The following is a 20,681-nucleotide window of genomic DNA, read 5'->3' on the forward strand; positions in this document are numbered from 1 at the left end:
GGCCCAACATACTATTTTGGTTTTAAAGTAAAATTTAAAGTAAATGATTGTATTATTAATTACATGTCTAACACTATTTTAATTAATATTAATATTTAATCAATAGAATTAAAATTAATATGTGTTTTAATTTTTTGGTGAGAATAATATATATATATATATATAAAAAGTTAACTAATAGGTCAGATGTTTGAATCTTTCATTCCTGATGTTGTACTAAAAAAATGGTAAAAAAATCAAATATGTTCCTATAAAGAGATCTTCGGGAGACAAGTGTGTAAAAAAAAAAAAAATTACGACGACCTGAAAAGAAAATTATTACTAAAGATGAACTCTAATCGACTACACAATGCTAACATCGTACTTAAGAAAAAACATTATTAGAGATGAAACCCTAATCAACTACCCAATGCTAACATCATCGTCGAGTTTGGAACTCTGGTCGATTGATTTCACAAACATTAAACTCGAACATAATTTTGCAGCCTACAGTGCTCCATTCTTGTTGCGTATAGCTCTTTCATTGTTATTATTAGTGACGACCCACGTCCTCGATTGAAATCTTTCCTCGAAGTGAATTGAATTGAAATAGTTACAGGAAAAAAAAAACATACTTACGTACATATTATATATACCAATAATGTGAATGTGACTACTGTTTTGAACGTGTATGAGAAGAACTATCTTGAGATTCGAGCATCCGAACAACTTGGCTCATCTTTGGTCTCTTCTCGTAATCTGGATCCACACACCTCAATGCAACCAATAGAACTCTTTTCAACCCTCTTGTGGATGGCCTTCCTTCGATCCCTATTTTTGGATCCACCACTTCTTCACATCGTTTACTTCCGATCATCATTTTCAGCCAATCCACCACGTTTACCTGAACCGAGCCAATATTTCGTAAAAAAATTGAATTACGGTCAATATTTTTCAACATATTATAAAGATAGTACAAATGGATGAATTTGATATATTGTTAAACTAAAAAAAATGTACCTGTTTGGGCGGACGTCCATAGTCAACAGGATCTCTTCCTGTGATTGTTTCCACCAATACAACTCCAAAGCTATACACATCGCTCTTCTCATTCAAAAGTCCAGTATTCGCATACTCGGGAGCCACATACCTGAAAAAATAGGATACTCAAAACAACACCAAAACTAAAAGCTCGTACAAGAATATTCGATAGAGATCAATACCCAAATGTCCCCATAACTCGAGTCGTAACATGAGTCTTTCCGACCTCCATCAACTTTGCCAACCCGAAGTCGGATACTTTGGCATTGAAGTTTTCATCTATTAGTATGTTGCTAGCTTTGATGTCTCGATGCACCACCTTTGGCTCAATGGCTTCGTGCAAGTATGCAAGCCTTTGTGACATGACAAGAAAAACATCATAGGTTGTTCTAAAAAACCAGACAAAACATATGACAAGACATAGGTTGATCATTCTACTGACCCTTTGGCTGTCCCCAACATGATCTTCATTCGAGCCTCCCATGTAAGGTATCTATTCTCTCCCATTCCTTCATGTAGCCATAGCTCTAAGCTTCCATTGTTTATGTACTCATACACCAGCATCCTGAAAGTAGACCAAAGCTAAGAATAGTACTTTCTTGTGAACATCGATTAGGACCGATTATTAAGATCTGTTGAGAATTGTGAGATCCAACAATCCCACATTAGTTGGGGAGGAGAACGAAACACTCTTTATAAGGGTATGAAAACCTTTTCTTAACAGACGCGTTTTAAAGCCTTGAAGGAAACCCGAAAGGAAAAGTCCAAAGAAGACAATATCTGCTAGCGGTGGACTTGGGCTGTTACAAATGGTATCAAAGTCCGACACCGGGCGATGTGCCAGCGAGAAGACTGTTCTCCAAAGGGGTGTAGATACGAGGTAGTGTACCAGTAAGGACGCTGCGCCCCATAGGGGGGTGGATTTGGCGGGGGTCCCACATCGATTGGAGAAAGGAACGAGTGCCAGCGAGGATGCTGGGCCCAGAAGGGGGGTGGATTGTGAGATCCAATAATCTTACATTGGATGGGGAGGAGAACGAAACACCCTTTATAAGGGTGTGGAAACCTTTCCGTAGCAGACACGTTTTAAAGCCTTGAGGGGAAGCCTGAAAGGGAAATCCCAAAGAGGATAATATCTGCTAACGGTGGACTAGGGCCGCTACAAGAATTTTCATGAAAATTTGGTTCATGAATACTTTTGGTATATTCCCCACTCCGATTCGTGAATTTATTGGATTCGTTTGGTTCATCTCCCATATTGGTATATGAATCATCTCGATTCATGTATGAACATTAGTGTTGCTTTGATTCATATATGAGAATTAGTATTGTTATGCCTATATAAAAGTTTGTCTAACGTTGTTTTGAAATTTGGAGTCATTGCTATTTTGTGTTTGCGTAGAGGCAATTAGGAGAAACTAGGAGAGATTTTGTAGTGTAAGAGTGTGAGAGATACACCACTTTCGCTACAACAATCGGTATTAGAGCATTTTTGTTGGAGAGAGAGAGAGTTGTCACAATCGTACTTTTCTTGGCAGCAGACTTTGCGATTGTGTGACACTCACTCCCAACACTAAGTGAGTCAAACCAATTTGTATTCGCGTTGCCTACGGCCGGACCGGGCAACGTATGTTCAAGTGTAACAATCCAAATCCACCGCTAGCAGATACTGTCCTCTTTAGGCTTTTCCTTTCGGGCTTCCCCTCAAGGTTTTTAAAACATGTCTGCTAGAAAGAGGTTTTCACACCCTTATAAAGAAGATTTCGTTCTCCTCTCCAACCGATGTGAGAACTCATATCAAATCTTTGTCCCCATTTGAGAAGGAGGTTTTAGAAAACAGTGGCAAAGAGATTTTCAAATGCGAGTTCGAAAGTAAGAATAAGAGAAGATTTAAAAGCAAGTAAAAGTCAACACAACGACTTAAATAGCATATAACTTTTCAAGTATCGAGAATTCGAGAGAGAGAGAGGCGTCGAGTACCGATCAGTCCCTTCGATGCAGTACCCCAAAAGACGAACAAGATTCTTATGCCTAACATGCCCAATTGCCTCAACTTCCACTCTAAATTCCATCTCAGCTTGGCCTCTAAAACACACAAAAACAAAAAAAAAGTATCAATTTAACACTTCAAAATCAATCAAATCACTAATTTTACACCCAAAACTTACTGTCCATTAAAAATCTTCTTAACAGCCACTGATATCCCATTCAACAACCTCCCTTTATACACAACTCCATACCCTCCTTCTCCAATCAAATTCTCTTCTGAGAACAAATTAGTAGCCAAATCCAGCTCCCTCAATGTAAACCAATACCCCCATCCCAATCGCGACATCTCTAGCAGACCCGACAGTGGCGACGTCGAACGTCGGTTCATTGTCGTCGTCGTGACGGTGCCAGAGCTGCCTTCATCCCCTGATTGTGATCCATAGCCATAGCTCAATGGAGGAAATGATGATCCTGATTCAGTGCTGTAAGTGGTGATATGAACTGCCTTTATGTCCTTTGAATGTGATGGGATTTGTGTTAGAGGACATAAGGTGTTGGTGTTGGCGTTGGCTGCTGATGATGATGTTCTTGAGTTCTTGTTGCTTGAGGTTAAAAAGAATGAGAGTATGCAAAGGATTGAGATTATGAATAGTCCTACTCCAATTCCAATGACTTCCCATACCTTTAGACCAAGTATGCTTGTTGTCTTTGATAGCTCTTGGTTTAGATCATTCCCCATCTCGTACATCCAAAAGTGTAAAATCACCAGATCACTTTATTCTAATCTCGTTCGATAAGTTCTCCTGGTATCTGCCTTAAACTACAGGAGCGGTCTTGCATACACACATATGTAAATCATTATTACTTGCAGGATTGGAGTGTATACGAGCGAGTAGAGCTCAAGAACGGAGAAGCCTGTTATAAAGCAGTTGACTAGAAGTATCAGACTGTTGGCCTGTGAGAAGACGGCTTCTCTCGGAAAAGATGACCTAATTTCTTTTCTTTGTTTTTTGAGGAGCCCATAATGCTAAAAGGTGGAGAGAAGGAAGCCGAACCTCTTATCGACCTGAAAACATAACAAATTCTTGGTGTTGAGGGAGATTTGAGTGACACAGCGAGTGTTTTCTAAGAAGGGATTGACTTGGAAGAAGAAAATGAAATACGAACAACCGCGCGGGTGAGAACCGGGCTCGTTTTACCTGCGGAGGCTGTTGTAGTTGATTACAGGGCCAATTTCTGAAGTCCCTTTGGCACAGCCAAGCATGCTCTAAAGGCATAGAAGCAGCCATGGTTTGAAAGAACAGAAGGCATCACTGAATTGCAGCAGAGAAAGAACACTTAGAGAGCTCTGATATAAAGAAGAAATTGGCATCATAATGAGGTTTCTTGTGGCATTTGAGAGTCGAGAGAAGGTGTGAGATCCCACGTCGATTAGGAAGAAGAACGAAACATTCTTTATAAGGGCGTGGAAAGCTCTGAGAGAAAACCCGAAAAGGAAAGCTCAAAGAGGACAATATTTGTTAGCGGTGGGCTTAGGCCGTTACAAATGGTATTAGAGCCAGACACCAAGCGATGTGCTAGCAAGAAGGCTGAGCTCTGAAGGGGGGTGGACACGAAGCGGTGTTCTAATAAGGACGCTGGCTCCAAATGGGGTGGATTGTGAGATCTCATATTGATTGGGAAGGAGAACGAAACATTATTTATAAAGGTGTAGAAACCTCTACCTAGCAGACACGTTTTAAAATCTTTGAGAGAATGCCCAAAAAAGACAATATCTACTAGCAGTAGGCTTGAATTGTTACCGTGAGTCGTTATCGAGGATGATAATGACTTCTAAAATTCCATATGTTACTTGTATGCTACTTAATTTGCTCATTATTGTACATACTTTAGGTGGCAACTGCCTCACTTTTGATTGTTTCTTTTCTTAATTAAATCATCACTTTGTAAAAGAAGTAATGATTTTATTGACTCTAGCTATTAGGACTCGTTCTAACCAAGGAACTCGTATGATCTCAAAAATGACTTACATTAGCTGTGAGATCCCGCATTGATTAGAGAGGGAAATGGAGTATTCCTTAGAAACTTCTCCTTAATAGATGCAAATCATGAGGCTGATGGCGATACGTAATGGGTCAAAGCGGACAATATTCGCTAGCAGTGGGCTTAGGCTGTTACAAATGGTATCAGAGCCAGACACCGTACAATGTGCTAGCGAGGAGGCTGTGTACCAACAAAGACGCTGGAGCCCGAAGAGAAGGGAATGAGTGCCAGCGATGACACTAGACCCTGAAGGGGGTGGATTGTGAGATCCCAGATCGATTGGAGAGGCAAACAAAACATTCTTTATAAGGGTGTGGAAACCTCCCGTAGCATACACATTTTAAAACCGTGAGTCTGACAGCGATGATTTAACGGGACAAAGCATCAACAGCATCGTTGATAGATCCCACATCGGTTGGAGAGAGAAACAAAACATCTTTTATAAGGGTGTGGAAACCTCTTCCTAGAAGAGGTATCTTAAAAATCGTAGGGGAAATCTTGAAAGGAAAACCTTGAGATGACAATATCTACTAGTAGTAAGCTTGAGCGGTTACAATCGTCGTGGAAGATCTAGAAGTATTCGAATGAAGCGGGTAGAAGACAACTTGTTAGATTGAGAGTAGAAATAGCAAAGGTTTAGGTGGTGCTATTGGTAATCCATAAGGGTTAGTGGTTAATACTTAAAATCAGGGAAGGGATATGGTTGGTGGATGTCTAATTGTGTCCCATTTTGCACGATGAAATGCCTTGTTCTTCAATTTAAATCATTCATTCATGCAACTATTTGAAAGGGACATTGAATTTGGTGATGCCTTACACCAAAGATTATTAATGGAGATTTTTGGTCATTGGATGAGTTGATTTGATATCACAATAGTCGTTTGTACTCTCTCTTTCCTAATGTCTCCATCACCCACGAACCCATAAGATTTCTATGGTTATGATTATCTTGTTGATCGGAGATCTCAAGACAAGAATACTTGTTTGAGATTTGAATCACTTTATAAGTAAGATCGATCATGTCAAGCTTGAATGATTCTAAACATGCAACCTAAACTATATAGAATTGCAAAGAAACTTAGTCATTGACTAAAGGAAAAGGTAAGAACACTTAACCCTGATAATTCAAATTACCTTGTCGATCAAATATTTAAAGGCAAGAACACTTGATTGAGATTCAAATCACTCTACAATAAAGATTGATTATGTCAAGCTTAAATGATTCTAAACGCAATCTAAATTACATAAAATTGCGAATAAATTTAGACATTTGCTAAATAAAGCACAAATGCTCTTTTTACTATATTTTTCAAGTCTCATTTACAGATATAACATACATGCCTTTGTATAGTCAGTCTCACAATAAAACCCTTGACCTTTCATTAGGCATGTCAAGAGTTGTAATATTCATACTTTACGACCATAATTAACCACTATATAAATGTAACCTATGACACAAATTGAAATATTTTTTAATAATTTTAACAATATTTTCTTTACATTTTCGACCGATGTCTTGGTTAATATCTATTGTGGTTATAAAGTTCTATAATTCATGTTCAAAAGGCTACAACAAAATAAAGGTGTGCACTACTACGTTCAAATAAATATAACATTGACTAGACTTGATGTAACCATCTCGACTATGAAATCCTATCTTTATTAGTGTTATAACATTAATCATGTATGCTTGAAAGAGTAATGGCTCGAAGTGTTATTTCAAATAATGCAATTATAACAACTCGTATAATCATCGAGCTCGAAAGGGGTGGTTTCGAGCTAATCATGATGTTGTAGGAGGATTTTGTGAACAACTAGCTATGAGTGGTCACAATGAGTTGGTAGCCTATTGGAGAGGTAAGTGTTATAGACATAAAGCATGGAACATCACACCTAATGTGGCCTCACTAAGCCTACAAGCCACCTAATTTGATTGAGCTACATGCTTGGTGGCCTCATTTAGTTTAGTGGTCATTCCTCTACCTTTTCCTAGAGCTAAGACTATACATTCTAATGACTTACTTCATCGCTTCGAAAATACTACCAATATCAACATCGACATCGAAACCACGACCTTGAACCCCGAGGATTCCCAGAAGTTTTGTTTTTCACCATCCGTTGCAGGACCGGCTCCTCCTTGTTTTGCTGCCAACTGATCCCTCAGTTCCTTAATGGCTTTCTCCCGTCGATCCCCGATCTGTTACGAACCAAATGCAGTTTAGTTTCATCTATAACACGTGGGTCCAAAAAGAACGTTTTATCGACTATGAGTCTTGTCTACACTAAAGCTAATAAACCATCAAATTCTAAGCAAGTTTAGTGTTTACTCTTTGAAGTTTCCGTGTTTGAGTGCGAGCTTCTTGCAGACAGAACTCTAGCTTTAACACCCTCTTTTTCAGCTCGTGGTCAGCTCGTCGTTGTTTCTCTAACTGTTGATAAGAAAATCAAAATATATAAACGAATACGAAAGCGGTATGGTACGAGGAAGTATACCGTACACGGTATAGCCAAAGAAGTATGCATACTTGTGACTCCAACTCCTTGGTTTTAAGCTTCCAATGAGAAGACATCATCTTGATTTCATTTTTGAGTTTTGCTATCTCTTCATCTTTTGCAATCAACAGCTTGTTGATCTTCTCCACGTTTCTGGGGGAAACTTCATCTAATATCTTCCTCAATTCACAATCCTTGCTCACACCGGATTTGGCGAGAGCTTCGGTAATATCGTGCTCGACTCTCGTCACTTCATCTTTCAGCTGCTTCTGAGAAGATTCCCTTGCTTGGAGATCTTTCTGTAGGTTGTCGAGTTGTTCTTCTAACCTTTTCACACGATCTTCGTGTTCTTTTATAGACGTGTTCTTTTCATCCAATTCTTTCAAAAGCGCAACACATTGGTTCTGTGCCGATCGAGCTGATGCTGCACTTGCATCGGCAGTTGCTTGAGCGGTGGCGAGCTGTAGTCTTAGTCCATCCAACTCATGGAGATACTGTATACGACAAAGAATTGGTTACATACATCATTCTAAAGAACATAGTGATGGATTTCATCAGACCCCTTTTCCACAAATCCTTAAAAGCAAAGGAATTGGATTTACTATGAAACCATCATAAAAAATGAAAAACGAACCAAACGGTTCTGCAGCTATCAACTGTAACAGCCCGAGCCCACCACTAGCAAATATTATCTTCTTTAGGCTTTCCCTTTTGGGTTGATCATCAAGGTTTTAAAACGCGTCTATTAAGAGAGGTTTTCACACCCTTATAAGGAATGTTTTGTTTCCATCTCCAACCGATGTGGGATCTCACAAACCACCCTCTTGGGGGCCCAGCGTCCTCGCTGGCACACTACCCGGTGTCTGGCTCTAATACCGTTTGTAACAACCCAAGCCCACCACTAGCATATATTGTCCTCTTTGGGCTTTCTCTTTCGAGCTTCCCCTCAAGATTTTAAAACGCGTTTGTTAGGGAGAGGTTTCCACACCCTTATAAGAAATGTTTTGTTCCCCCTCCAACCGATGTGAGATCTTGCAATCCACCTCCCTTGGGAGCCCAGCGTCCTCACTGGAACACCGCTCAGTGCCTAGCTCTAATACCATTTGTAACAACCCAGGCCCCCCGCTAGCATATATTTTCCTCTTTGGGTTCTCTTTCAGGCTTTCCCTCAAGGTTTTAAAACGCGTCGATCAGGGAGAGGTTTCCACACCCTTATAAGAAATGTTTTGTTCCCCCTCCAACCGATGTGAGATCTCGCAATCCACCCCCCTTGGGAGCCCAGCGTCCTCACTGGAACACCGCCCAGTGCTTGGCTCTAATACCATATGTAACAACTTAAGCCCACCGCTAGCAAATATTGTCCTCTTTGGGCTTTCCCTTTCAAACTTTCCCTCAAGGTTTTAAAACGTGTCTATTAGGGAGAGGTTTTCACACCTTTATAAAGAATGCTTCGTTCCCCTCTCCAACCAATGTGCGATCTCACAATCCATCCCCCTTAAATACCCAATGTCCTCGCTAGCACACCGCCTGGTGCCTGACTCTAATTCCATCACTTTTCTTTAAGTATTAACAAATAGTAATTTATAGATTCATATAAACTTTGCCTTCATTTTCCCTCTCACCAACCAACAGCATATTCAAATCAAACAATTATTTGAATTCAAGTAATGGGAGGGAAATAACAATTAAAGTAACAACACAGTACTTTTTCCAGCTTTCCTCACATTGAAAAAGAAAGGAGCAAAACAGAGAAGGCATTCACGAAGATGAGACTAAGATGTGTAGCTTTTTGGGAACTTTATAGCCACATAGAGTAAAGTAAAGCAATCACAAGCAGAGTATGATAACCCAAACCAATAATTAATCATGAAAATTCCAGTAAGAAACAGAGTTGGGAATGGAACCTTGGTGGCAGAATTTGCAGAAGTCTTGAGCTGTTCATCCCTCTCTTCCAATTCAACATGCAATCTCTCAATTGCTTGTTCCATATTCTTAGCCTTAGTCTCTGCTTCCTGCAAAAACAGATCAAAAAATCACTCAAAAGCTTGAAAGATAAACAATATGATAGAAAAAAAAGGTGCCCAAGAATCCCAAATCATCCAAAATCACATGCCTGCCTTGTTTGTGCCTCTTTAGCAAATGATTCTTCCTGAGATGAAAGGCGGCTCCGAGCCTCCTTCAACTCCGCCGCTAAGGATACCACATTCCGCCTGAAGCTCTGCTTCCTCTCATTCAAATCCTTCAGCAATGGATCAACCTCTTGAACAGACATCGAGAGAACAAGATTCTGTTCCAATGGCGTGAAGAAATTTGGCTTTCAAGATAAGCGGTCTCATGAGGTTGCTTTGTGAAACCTAAAATGAAGCATCTGCATGTGGGAGAAGGCAGTAATTTCAAAACAGAGTAAAGTAATAAATGATTGAAACTCGTGAATTCATTCAAATTATCAACAGAGCTTTGAAACCCATTTTCAACTGCATTCTATAACACAAACCCAGAATTTTCTCGGGAAAATTCGGTCCAGAAAATCAGTCAAAGATCAAGAGAATATGAATATCCACAACCCCACAACGATTTTTCTCCTTAAAAAACTAACCCATAATCAGAAATCGAGAGATGAATCGAGATTACAGAGAAAAGAGATTGTTAGATCACCATTTTTGAAGCGGAAATGAAAGATCGCAAGAGTTGTAATCGAAAAACAAAATGATCCAGTGGCTCTTTTGACGCCTAGTTGAAGAAGCAGCAGTAGCCAAGTGGTGGATTGTTCTTGTTGTTGTTGACACTTGTGGAGTAGGATTAAGGATTAAGATTATACTGATTCAGTGGCCCTTTTGACGATCTTAGGCTTTGCGGACGGAGGGGATGTGGATTTCCGGTGGCGATTTGAATTCATTAATTGGGTTACTCGAATTGGAAGGATTTGAAATTAACTTTTTGTCAATATTGGGGTTCGAATTGAACGGCGGACAGAAGAGGCCGACAGCTGAGCAAATGGGTGGATTGAGGTTCGGGGTTTCAAAACTCTCGAGCCTCCGGTTCGGGTAAATTGACGAATCCAAAGCTGAGATTTGTGTGGTTCGTGAGTTTGAATTGAGTGTGGAAGCGCGGCAAAATTCCAAACCTAGAGTTTGAAATATCTTAAAAATTAATATAAATATATTTTTTTTTCAAATCTGAATATTTTAATATATATATATATATATCCAAACTCGTGGTCATAGACCAAATAGACATCAATTAGTCGACAATCGTGCTTCAAATGGAGCGTAGCCTGATTAGCACAAATATATAATCTCTAACATCTACTCAAAGGTCGTGCTTATTGAATCTTTGAGGTATCTCCTAGGTTAAGGCTTCGAGCAAACATGAGCATTCTTGGATTAGCCGGGATGGAACCCCAATACTCCTAATACATACATGAATGGGTGAATAATTGACCGAAAGAGAACTTAGATTCACCCGACCATTAGGTGGGCTAGTGCTTATATTATATGTAAATACAACAGAGCGAGTGGCTCTTCTAAGTGGGCTGTTATGTGATAAGATTACAGATAAAGCGACGCCTTCGTGTAACATGTTGTGGTCTTAACGCCTGTAGTGATGAGTTTCACGCACTCTAAGCCCAGCCTATGCACGGTTAGGAAGATTGGCCACAATCCGAGCGGTACCACCCACCCAACTCTACCACTTATAGGCGCCCGTCCGTCCTACAGCCGCCCAAATAGGAACTACAGTGATCAAGTAGGAATCTATACATACATATACATACATATATATAACCTCAGTTGATATAATCTTCTTTCAAAAGTCTCACAATTCATTGCTCAATGTGAACATGAGAAATCAGATCATCAGCTGGAAATGTAAGGGAATTAGATTTATTAGAAACTGCAATTCATCAAAATCTGTAGTCATTTTAGATGGAGGATACAGAAGCCGCTCGCTGCACGATAACTCCATAGCTCGACAACTCCTAAAGTTACAATCCAGTCTAGCCTACATTATATGGCTTTTCCTGGGACGACGACGCTACTTCATTCGATAGTTAAGAGTCAAAAGCTCGAGATTCAAATATGTACAAGTACTATCCTTATCATGAAGACTGATACACAGGTTAAGTTCTTCTCTAGGACTTTATTTCTGAAGTGTTTCGGGGGTGTGCTCATGGTACCGAAACCATGGCTACGCAGTAGAAGAGAACCGTCACGAGCTGCTTTCATAAGCCTTCCTGTATATACAGATATCGAAAACTACTTATTTATATGATCCGCATAGAGAAATAGCCAAAAACCGATATGAATGTTCATGCATTTCGAAAAGACCTCAAAGGAGCAAGTTTATATACCATCTTACACGATCGATAGCAGAAATATTCTTTTTATCAGTCGAAGAATCACAATATACAAGAAACTTTATCACGACATCGACGCTGACCCGAATGCTGAACCAAAGATGCAACACTGTTTAAAGGCACTAATTCAGCATCATTTATGAACTACAAAAAGTGAAAAAAAAGGACTTGAATCTAAGAAAAATTGTTCTTCACCCAGCTGTTCCCCATGAAAAACTACTTTATGAAAACACAGAAAATGAGGGGCTTCGCCCGAAAAATGTCGAATAAAACATGTTAGGTTGACTAAGCTTAAAAGGTTATGTTCCTGTTTTTATTCTCTCTGTCCTCAGAGGTTGTCTGTTTTTTTTATAATACCTAAAGTTGTCCTTCATAAGATCATGGGCCTCTACACAATAGTCCTAATATAATATATATTACAGGTCATCTAATCAAAAGCAGTTTCTATTTGCAAAATATGAATCACAAAGCTAATATCTGTGTTAAAAGAAACCTTTGAAACCTCTCTAAACGCGTTTTAAAACCGTAAGGCTAACGACGATATGTAACGGGACATAGCAAACAATATCTACTAGCGGTGGGTTTGGGCTATTACACAAGCTGACATAAGTAACCATAAGCCACAAGTCGGCTTCACACATCCAGGAGAAAAGATAGAGGACGAGAAAATGGGAAGAGGGGTTATAGAGTAGGGTTAGAAGGGACAGGTGGGGACTCCCATGGATCATTTTGTGACGTAGTACTTTGAGAACAGAAACAATTTCATTGATGAATGAAATAAAACGTCAATGAAATTAAAGGAAGCTTATTGGGATCCTAACACCAAAACAAATTATAAGCACGTTAGACAATAAAGGTATATAAGGATGGTGATGTAAGCTACAGAAGCATAGTCATTGATCGTATAGTCTACCTGTAACAGCCCAAACTCACCACAAGCAGATATTGTCCTCTTTGGGCCTTCCCTTTCGGGTTTCCCTTCAAGATTTTTAAAACGCGTTTTCCAGGGAAAGGTTTCCACACCCTTATAAAGAATGCTTAGTTCTCCTCCCCAACTGATGTGGGATCTCACCATCCACCCCCTTTAGGATCCAACGTCTTTGCTGACACTCGTTGCATATGAACAGAACTTCAATTTCTCTTTTTACCTTATACGATCCCAAGTAATAAAAACCGTCTAAACTACACAAACCAGATTCAACGAAGCGATAGAAACCATACCTCCTCCATCCTCATTTGGAGAGTTGAGAGCAGGTGAAGCCGTCTCGCACAAGTTCATTGATTGCGTCTCTAAACTTGACGTAATCTTCATATTTGTTGTACACTTGATGTGAAATTCGTGCATACCCTGTTACAATCGCAGTTTCCCCCTTTCCCGGAGCACGATAATATATCGGGACTTCAACTCTAAACTCTTCCCGCAGATGCGTTCTCAACTTCAGAGTATCAGACTCACTCGAGATACCTAAGCAAGAAGGCAACCCCACCATGATCATACTTGCACACATACTCGGTGGGCAGCCGAGATGAGTCTTCCATGCTTCTACTAACATCTCTCCCATCTTAACAACAACCTCATGGTTACGTTTTTTGATTCCCTTAATCCCATCTTCAAACCTATTAACAAAATTCAAAACCGAAGGCACGACCAACTGAGCGCTATAATCCCTCGTTCCAATCCAAGCACTTTCTATAGCCAACCCATTACCATACTCATGAGAAACAACAGGATGATGCAAATCAGAATGACCAGGGGACCTCCTAGAATACAAGAAAGCAATTGAAGGTGGACAAAAGAACCACTTATGCAAATTACTAGTGTAATAATCAGCACCAATGTCTTGCATATCAATATCAGTACACCCAATAGCATGAGCAGCATCAACAAAAACTTGGTCAACACCCTCTTCCCTACAAATCTTAACCAGCTCCTTAACAGGTATAACCACACAAGGCATCGATGTAATATGATCAATCACAGCCAAACGAACCTTCCTACCATTAGCCTTACCTCTCTCTAACGCCTTGCGAAATTCACATATAATTTCATCATTAGATTTAACAGGAAAAGGCAATTGTACCTCAATTACATACCCACCAGCTCGAGAAACATACGCCTCTATTGATTTCTTCACAGCACCATATGCATAGTGTAGCATAACAGCCGCATCACCCTTCTCGAATCTCCCCTCGTTGAAATCCCTAGCGATTTTCTGAAGAACGATAGCAGCGGCGGTGGTGGCATTATCGACTATAGAAACTTCATCGATATGCTCGGCATTGATGAGGTTTTTGATGATGGTTCTTGATTCAAGAATCCCTTTCTTGAGGTCGTTGAAGTAGAAGCGATCAGGCTGGCGAAGGAACTTGAGCTGCCATTGTTGTTGAGCAGAGATGACAGAAGAAGGGCAACAGCCGAAACTTCCGTTGTTGATCCGAGCAACGGAAGGGTCGTGGTGGGCGAATTCGGATTGAATTTCGGACTCTGAAATGGAAGTTGAGGAGATTTTTGGCTTTTTGGGCAAGTGGGTATTGGCCTCGCCGTTGAGATGCGGCGTAGAATCAGTGTGGGGTTTGTTTTTTTCACAGTGGGAAGCCATTGGAGGAGATGGGTCGGAGAATTTAGGGTTTAAGAGTGATGGGTGATGGTGAAATTGAAAGAAAATGAGAAAATGGCGAAATGGGTCGATGAGAAAGAGGGAGAAATGCGTTAAGAGGAGGGCTTTGTGGAGAAGGGAAAACGTTAAGGCGAATGATGAGTAAAATAGTGAAGGTTTAGGACAAGTGGGGTGGCATAGTGCTACAACGGAAAGACAAATGGAGAGACATATTGGCATCCTCCATTATCAGAGTAAACTAGTCAAGTGGGCAGTTTTAGACTATGTCCTTTTATCATCTCCACCCAGCATACCTCTAGAGATGTCGTCTATAGTCTAGGTGATGAGAATTTCTTGAACCGAAGAAAAGAGAGAGTAGAGAACATTCTTTCCCAGTTAGATAAATAAGGCGGCGACCGGGTTATATTTTTCGTCACCACTTTTGTCCTTTTATCATCTCCATCCACGTACAACTAGAGATGTCGTCCATAGCTCAGGTGACGAAGATTTCTCGATTAGACGAGATACAGAGAGTAGAGAACATTTTTTCACTATTAGATAAATGGGATGGCGACTGAATTATATTTTTCGTCACCATCTTCGTACTTTTATCATCTCTACCCACGTACAACTAGAGATGTCGTCCATGACCCAGGTGACAAGAGGATTTCTCGGTTAGATGGAGAGATGGGGCGCCGACTAGAATGTAATTTCCGTCCCCGACTTTGTCCTTTTATCACCTCCACCCACGTACAAGTAGAGAACTTTTAATATATATATAATGCTCATTTTTTGTTCCATTCATAATTTTGGTCACGTTTAAATAATTTTAAAAAACATTTTATTTTTAAAATGAAAAGAAGTTAAAGAGACAGTTTTATGGTTGAATCCTACCGACAAAAACCACACATATTGTAATAAAGCAAAGATGTTGGAAGACATAAATTAGGTCAGTCAATTGAGTGACTATAATTCAATTTCCCACTATAAAGTTTATGCCTATTTTTGCCTTTTCCATTCAAATTTTAAATATTTAAAAATAAGTTTAAGATGGAGGCCGACACATATACATACGGGTAGTTTAGGTCAAGGTACCCGTTTAGTTTGTTGTAAAGAGAAAAAAAAAACGGTCAAAGTCAATCTCGAAGGGGTAAAATGGTCATTTTTGCCTCCCACTATTTAAGGGGTCTGTGTTACCATAATACATTCTTAATTAGGAGGATGAAGAAGAAAAGAGAAGGCAGGCATCCGAACGAGAGACCACATGGATACCTAGTAAATGGCGAGCACGAGGTTTACTGCTCCTACAACTTAACATTAACAATATGGACCCATTAAAATTTTCCACCTGACCCTTTGTAGATGAAAAACTGGTGATGGACGACTCTAGAATTCTAATATCCTTTGAGGCCACTAGTGTTGGATTCTGGATTATGAATGTGGTCGTATCTCACAGACTCGAGCTACACAAGAATGATGGTATAAGGAGTGAAGAAGACCTACATAGTTCAACCTAGAAACCATACCAAGTCCAAAGGAGTAGATGCACTCTGAGGTAGATTAGGGTCGTGATTAGTCCAACCAGGAGCACGTATGGTGTTAACTTAGATGAACGAACTAGGAACCACTAGGAGCCTGCAACATAAAGTCGGGGTATTTAGCTCAACGTCAGTTTTGATTTAAAACCCACAAATAGGTACTTACTGAGTATATTTTTATAATCATTTTTTATTACTCTACTAAAGACGATTGGAGTCGAGAACATTCTCAATTTTTTACTCACAGTACATATTGTATTTGTTTTTCGTTCAACAATTATGGAATCTGAATCAAATCGAGCTTGATGAATTATTAACGATGTCAATTCGTTGATCTTCACATTTAAATTTTCTAGAAGAATATATTCTCAGTTTCCATTATACAAAACTCCAAACCCCTCCTCTCTTTTTCTCCTATATAAACCCTTCTTTCTCCCTCAAACAACCAACCCCTCTTCTTATATCTTCAAGCCCTAACTAGCTAGCCATGGCCTCATCCAACGACGAGAGACAAAAGCCGAAGTCGCCCTCATGTTGCTTCTCGATCTCCACCTTGTTCAAGTCTCGAGCCCGTAGAAAGAGGTGGGACGACGATGCGATCGCAATGGAAGATACACGAAAGGTGTGGCCAAGTGATGACGACAAAGGTCGACACTGGGTGGCCGAGCCTGGCATCGATAGAAAAGCCAAAGCTTATATCGATAGGATTCATTATCAAATCCGCTACTCCGTAGCCGAATGACAAACTCACTCCAAACCTTTCAGCTAGTTCTAAGTGTATATTGAATGCATCCTTCCAAGTATATTGCTTAATATGTAACAATTCAAATCCTTAAAGCTATATAGTTAAACTCTTATTAACTATAATTAATCTTGTATTAATGTCTTTAAAATGTAAATGGCTTCAAAGGGTTTTTTTTTTTTTCTTTTCAGAAAATAATTATGGGTTGTTTTAATCGAGTTCTGAAATTTCGGGTTATGCAATTTAGGGTTTAGTTTTGAAATAATAATGAACCTACCGTTCGAAATTCGGGTTATGCAATTTAGGGTATAATTTTGAGATAATAATGAACCTACCGTTCAAATTTCGGGTTATGCAATTTAGGGTTTAGTTTTGAGATAATAATGAACCTACTGTTCGAATTTCGGGCTATGCAATTTAAGGTATAGTATTGAGATGATAATGAACTTACGGATCGAATTTCGGGTTATGCAATTTAGGGTATAGTTTTGAGATAATAATGAACTTACGGATCGAATTTCGGGTTATGCAATTTAGGGTTTAATTTTGAGATAATAATGAACCTACCGTTCGAATTTCGGGTTATGCAATTTAAGGTATAGTTTTGAGATCATAATGAACCTACCGCTCGATTTTTCGGTTATGCAAACCTATAAAAAAAAAATTGAGTTCAACTGTTATAAGGTGAAGGATTGAACTCTCGATTTTGAGATAATAAACTTTTATATTCTCTTTTTCTAATATAGTTTACGTTCATAATTTAAATGCACGACAAATAAAATATTAAAAAAAATACATTAGAAAGTAACAACGAGCTCGTGCATTAAGCCAATGTTATTCTTAAACAATGTGAGCTTAAATTCAAAATCGATAATATCATATTATTCGTGCTTTTTACTAATATTTTACAAAATCAAGCTCGGTTTCAAATTTAAAAATAGAAAAAATACGAAAGCCATAGGAATTTTTGAAGTTGAATCTAACCCGACACATCGAACACATCGTAACAAAGCAAAGCTATGGCTAGACCTAAATTAGACAAGACTAATAAGACATGACCTAATTCTTTGGACAATTTCTTTCACATTGAGTGATTATAATTCATTTCCCCTTTATGTCTATTTTGGTTTCTCGAATATTTTCAAACAAACCTAACTCGGAATGCTCACACGTGTACTATATACGTGTAATCGAGGTTATTCTCCAAGTTTAGTAATGTTATAAAAAAAAATTATAAATTTGGTTACATAGAACTTTCCGTTTTTTAATGTTTTAAAAAGATTTTCCATCGACCTGTTACGTATCGTCGTCAACCTCATGGTTTTAAAACGTGTCTACTATGGAGAGGGTTTAGTCCTACTCCAACTAGTGCCTCGCACCACTCGGTGACCAGCTCTGATACCATTTGGGGATGAATTGTGAGATCTCATATTGATTGGAGAGAGGAACGAAACATTTCTTATAAATGTGTGAAAACCTCTCCCTAGCAAACACGTTTTAAAACCGTGAGGTTGATAACGACTCTGAGAAAGATTATTCTCGGGCTCTTGAGTTTAAAATACTCATTTGACCGTGACCAATTACACGTTTGTTCCATTTCGAGTCATATTAAATCAATGGTTCATAGCTGAAGATTCTTAGTCTTGAAGAAATGGAATTTTATGCTCCTTTTTCTCTCTTTTATTCTTTTTGCTCTAATTATAAAGTATTGTCGTGCTTATTCACACCATTTTGTACCTTCTTCTCACTAACTATGCTATTCATTTCTTTTGTCCTAAGTTTGTTTAGTATCGATACTCGTTCGCTATGATACCAGTTGTTAGGATTGCTCAACAACGCACACACTCGATCAAGATGAACACAAAGAATAGGAGAGAGAAAATTCAAGAGAAATATTGACTAAAGATTTTATTGATGACTTCAAACATGTACGCGAGAATACAGAGAATGAAGAGAGGATTGCTGGTTTCAATTTACTAAATATAGCTTCTAAAGATTTAAAATGAGATATAATCTAACGAATATATCTCTATCAAATCTTTACCAGATATCTATCTTATATATCTATCAGATCTTTACCAAATATCTAGTGACCAGGCTCCACCATATTCCAACAATCTCACCCGTTGGAGACAACCCAACAATCTTTATGAGACGAGCTCCATATCCCAACAATCTCCCACTTGGAGACTGATACAGTCAACCCAACGATCTTCCAATGACTGGCTCCCTATCCCAACAATCTCTATATCTAGTGACCAGGCTGGCTCCGTATCCCAACAATCTCACCGACTGATCCAGTCAACCCAACAATCTTCCATATCCCAACAATTTCCACTTGGAGACTGATACAGTCAACCCCAACAATCTTCAATTAGAGATGATCTAGTCAACCCAACAGTTTGCTTGAGTTTATCAACCCGAACAATCTTCTAAGTGGAGACTGATCCAGTGAACCCAATAGTTTGCTTGAGTTTATTTATTTATTTTTTAATTTCATCCAAATGACTAAATATGGTCATTTACTCGTACTAATATAGTTGTAACACATAAAATGTAGGTAAAATTCTTAGTTGTGACGTCTGAGTAAAGGACAAGTATATGAATGAATCGATACCACATCCAATAGAGAGTAATTATGAAAATATGATAGTCAAAAAATATTTTTAAAAATTTGAAAGCAAGGTGCTCTTGTTTGGTGGCCCAAAGTGGTCTCTCGAGAATTTTCTTAGAAAGCACGTGAGTGATAACAAAACATATTAAAAAAAGACTAGGTGTTCATATGACCGGACAACTCGATCCATCCAAACTACACAACCAAACAATAAAAGTTAGATTGGATTAGACTTTTTGGAAAATAAAAAATTTGGGTCGGTTCGAAAATTGACATTTTTTAGTGGGGTTGGAAAATAGGGTTACAATACAGCCCATCTTTTAAGATTATTATAAAAATTAAGAATATTTGACATTTGTAATTGATGTTAGTGATATGTTCTGAGTTGGAGAGGTTTGATATTTGAGTTTTATGAGATTTTAGTTATTAATATACCTGGATAAATAAGATTTTTTAAATAATTTTAAAAAACCCGACAACCCAATTGAACCTGGATTGAGTTAAGTTGTGAACTCTATTCGAATTACTCGGATCACCCGCCCGATCAATCCGAAATATTTTGGGTTGGTTCAAAAGATTCTTCCAACACAACTGATGAACAAAGGATCTATGTTGGTATATGGTTTGTAAGGATATTCTTCACTCTTAGGAACAATTTTCGATAAGTAAATAATGTGGTCATATTACAGGGGATATAGATAAATATCGAAGCCATCGCATGCCTAATTCTAAGTATGAGAGATTACATTAGAGTTAGGAATTGTTCTCGAATCCATGTGAGTGACAAAACATGCTGGAAGGAGTTGTGTTGGTCTGTGAGAATAGTCTTCACTCTAAGAAATGAGAAGTAAGTAACATGCCCATGTCGCAGAGGAAAGCTGGGGACATCAAATGCCAAATTTAGATACTGTATTTTGATCCGAATCCTAGACATTGTGATTACAAATGGTATTAGAACAGTACCTTTCCTAGCAAAATGTGGTTCAGGGACACGACGGAAACTAGTGGGCATGTGACACTCAAGTAAAGAAGGTGAATGAACCGAGACCACATCTGAATAAAAACGATCTTAAGGATAAGATGACTAAGAAAAACTTAAAAAAATTGAAAGTCACTACATATTCTAACAAGTTAATTCTGCAGATGTTCGATTAAATATACATCACATATTTTATATATAAAATATTTTTATATGTGAAAATATATAGGAAATTTTTAATTTTTTTTTTCCAACTTCAAATTGATTTTCAATAATTTTCTTTATGGCCTATTTTTTTTTTTTTTTTTCCTT

General features: G+C 38.6%; 3 protein-coding genes across 8 annotated transcripts; all 3 read right to left on the reverse strand.

The window, feature by feature from the left end:
* Positions 1-282: 282 nt before the first annotated feature.
* On the reverse strand, positions 283-4,480 carry LOC111450312 (probable receptor-like protein kinase At2g42960). The gene is made up of 6 exons (XM_023090378.1): positions 3,189-4,480; positions 3,001-3,105; positions 1,463-1,585; positions 1,203-1,373; positions 1,000-1,129; positions 283-883 (listed from the first exon to the last, which is right to left on the reverse strand). The coding sequence occupies exons 1-6, from the start codon at positions 3,755-3,757 to the stop codon at positions 653-655; spliced, it is 1,329 nt and encodes a 442-aa protein (XP_022946146.1). The 5' UTR covers positions 3,758-4,480; the 3' UTR covers positions 283-652.
* A 2,211-nt stretch (positions 4,481-6,691) lies between these two features.
* LOC111450313 (nuclear envelope-associated protein 2-like) lies at positions 6,692-10,492 on the reverse strand. Of its 2 annotated transcripts, none has more exons than XM_023090379.1 (6): positions 10,201-10,492; positions 9,659-9,913; positions 9,450-9,557; positions 7,578-8,039; positions 7,380-7,481; positions 6,692-7,249 (listed from the first exon to the last, which is right to left on the reverse strand). In XM_023090379.1, exons 2-6 carry the CDS (start codon positions 9,815-9,817, stop codon positions 7,076-7,078), a joined length of 1,005 nt encoding a protein of 334 aa, XP_022946147.1. In that variant the 5' UTR covers positions 9,818-9,913; positions 10,201-10,492; the 3' UTR covers positions 6,692-7,075. The 2 variants fall into 2 exon arrangements, with proteins under 2 accessions (XP_022946147.1, XP_022946148.1); XM_023090380.1 differs by lacking the exon at positions 10,201-10,492 and adding an exon at positions 10,040-10,194.
* Positions 10,493-11,401: 909 nt separating this feature from the next.
* Positions 11,402-14,728, reverse strand: LOC111450311 (probable L-cysteine desulfhydrase, chloroplastic). Of its 5 annotated transcripts, none has more exons than XR_002711785.1 (3): positions 13,121-14,728; positions 11,894-11,989; positions 11,402-11,801 (listed from the first exon to the last, which is right to left on the reverse strand). XR_002711785.1 is itself a non-coding variant. In XM_023090376.1 (2 exons), exon 1 carries the CDS (start codon positions 14,497-14,499, stop codon positions 13,132-13,134), a length of 1,368 nt encoding a protein of 455 aa, XP_022946144.1. In that variant the 5' UTR covers positions 14,500-14,728; the 3' UTR covers positions 11,402-11,801; positions 13,121-13,131. The 5 variants fall into 5 exon arrangements, 2 of the variants coding, with proteins under 2 accessions (XP_022946144.1, XP_022946143.1); XR_002711786.1 differs by having other exon boundaries at positions 11,402-11,776; positions 11,894-12,008; XR_002711784.1 differs by having other exon boundaries at positions 11,894-12,008.
* Between the last annotated feature and the right edge of the window lie 5,953 nt (positions 14,729-20,681).

The sequence above is a fragment of the Cucurbita moschata genome, unplaced genomic scaffold (assembly GCF_002738365.1).
Source record: "Cucurbita moschata cultivar Rifu unplaced genomic scaffold, Cmos_1.0 Cmo_Scf00012, whole genome shotgun sequence".
In the NCBI taxonomy this organism is placed as follows: Eukaryota; Viridiplantae; Streptophyta; class Magnoliopsida; order Cucurbitales; family Cucurbitaceae; genus Cucurbita; species Cucurbita moschata.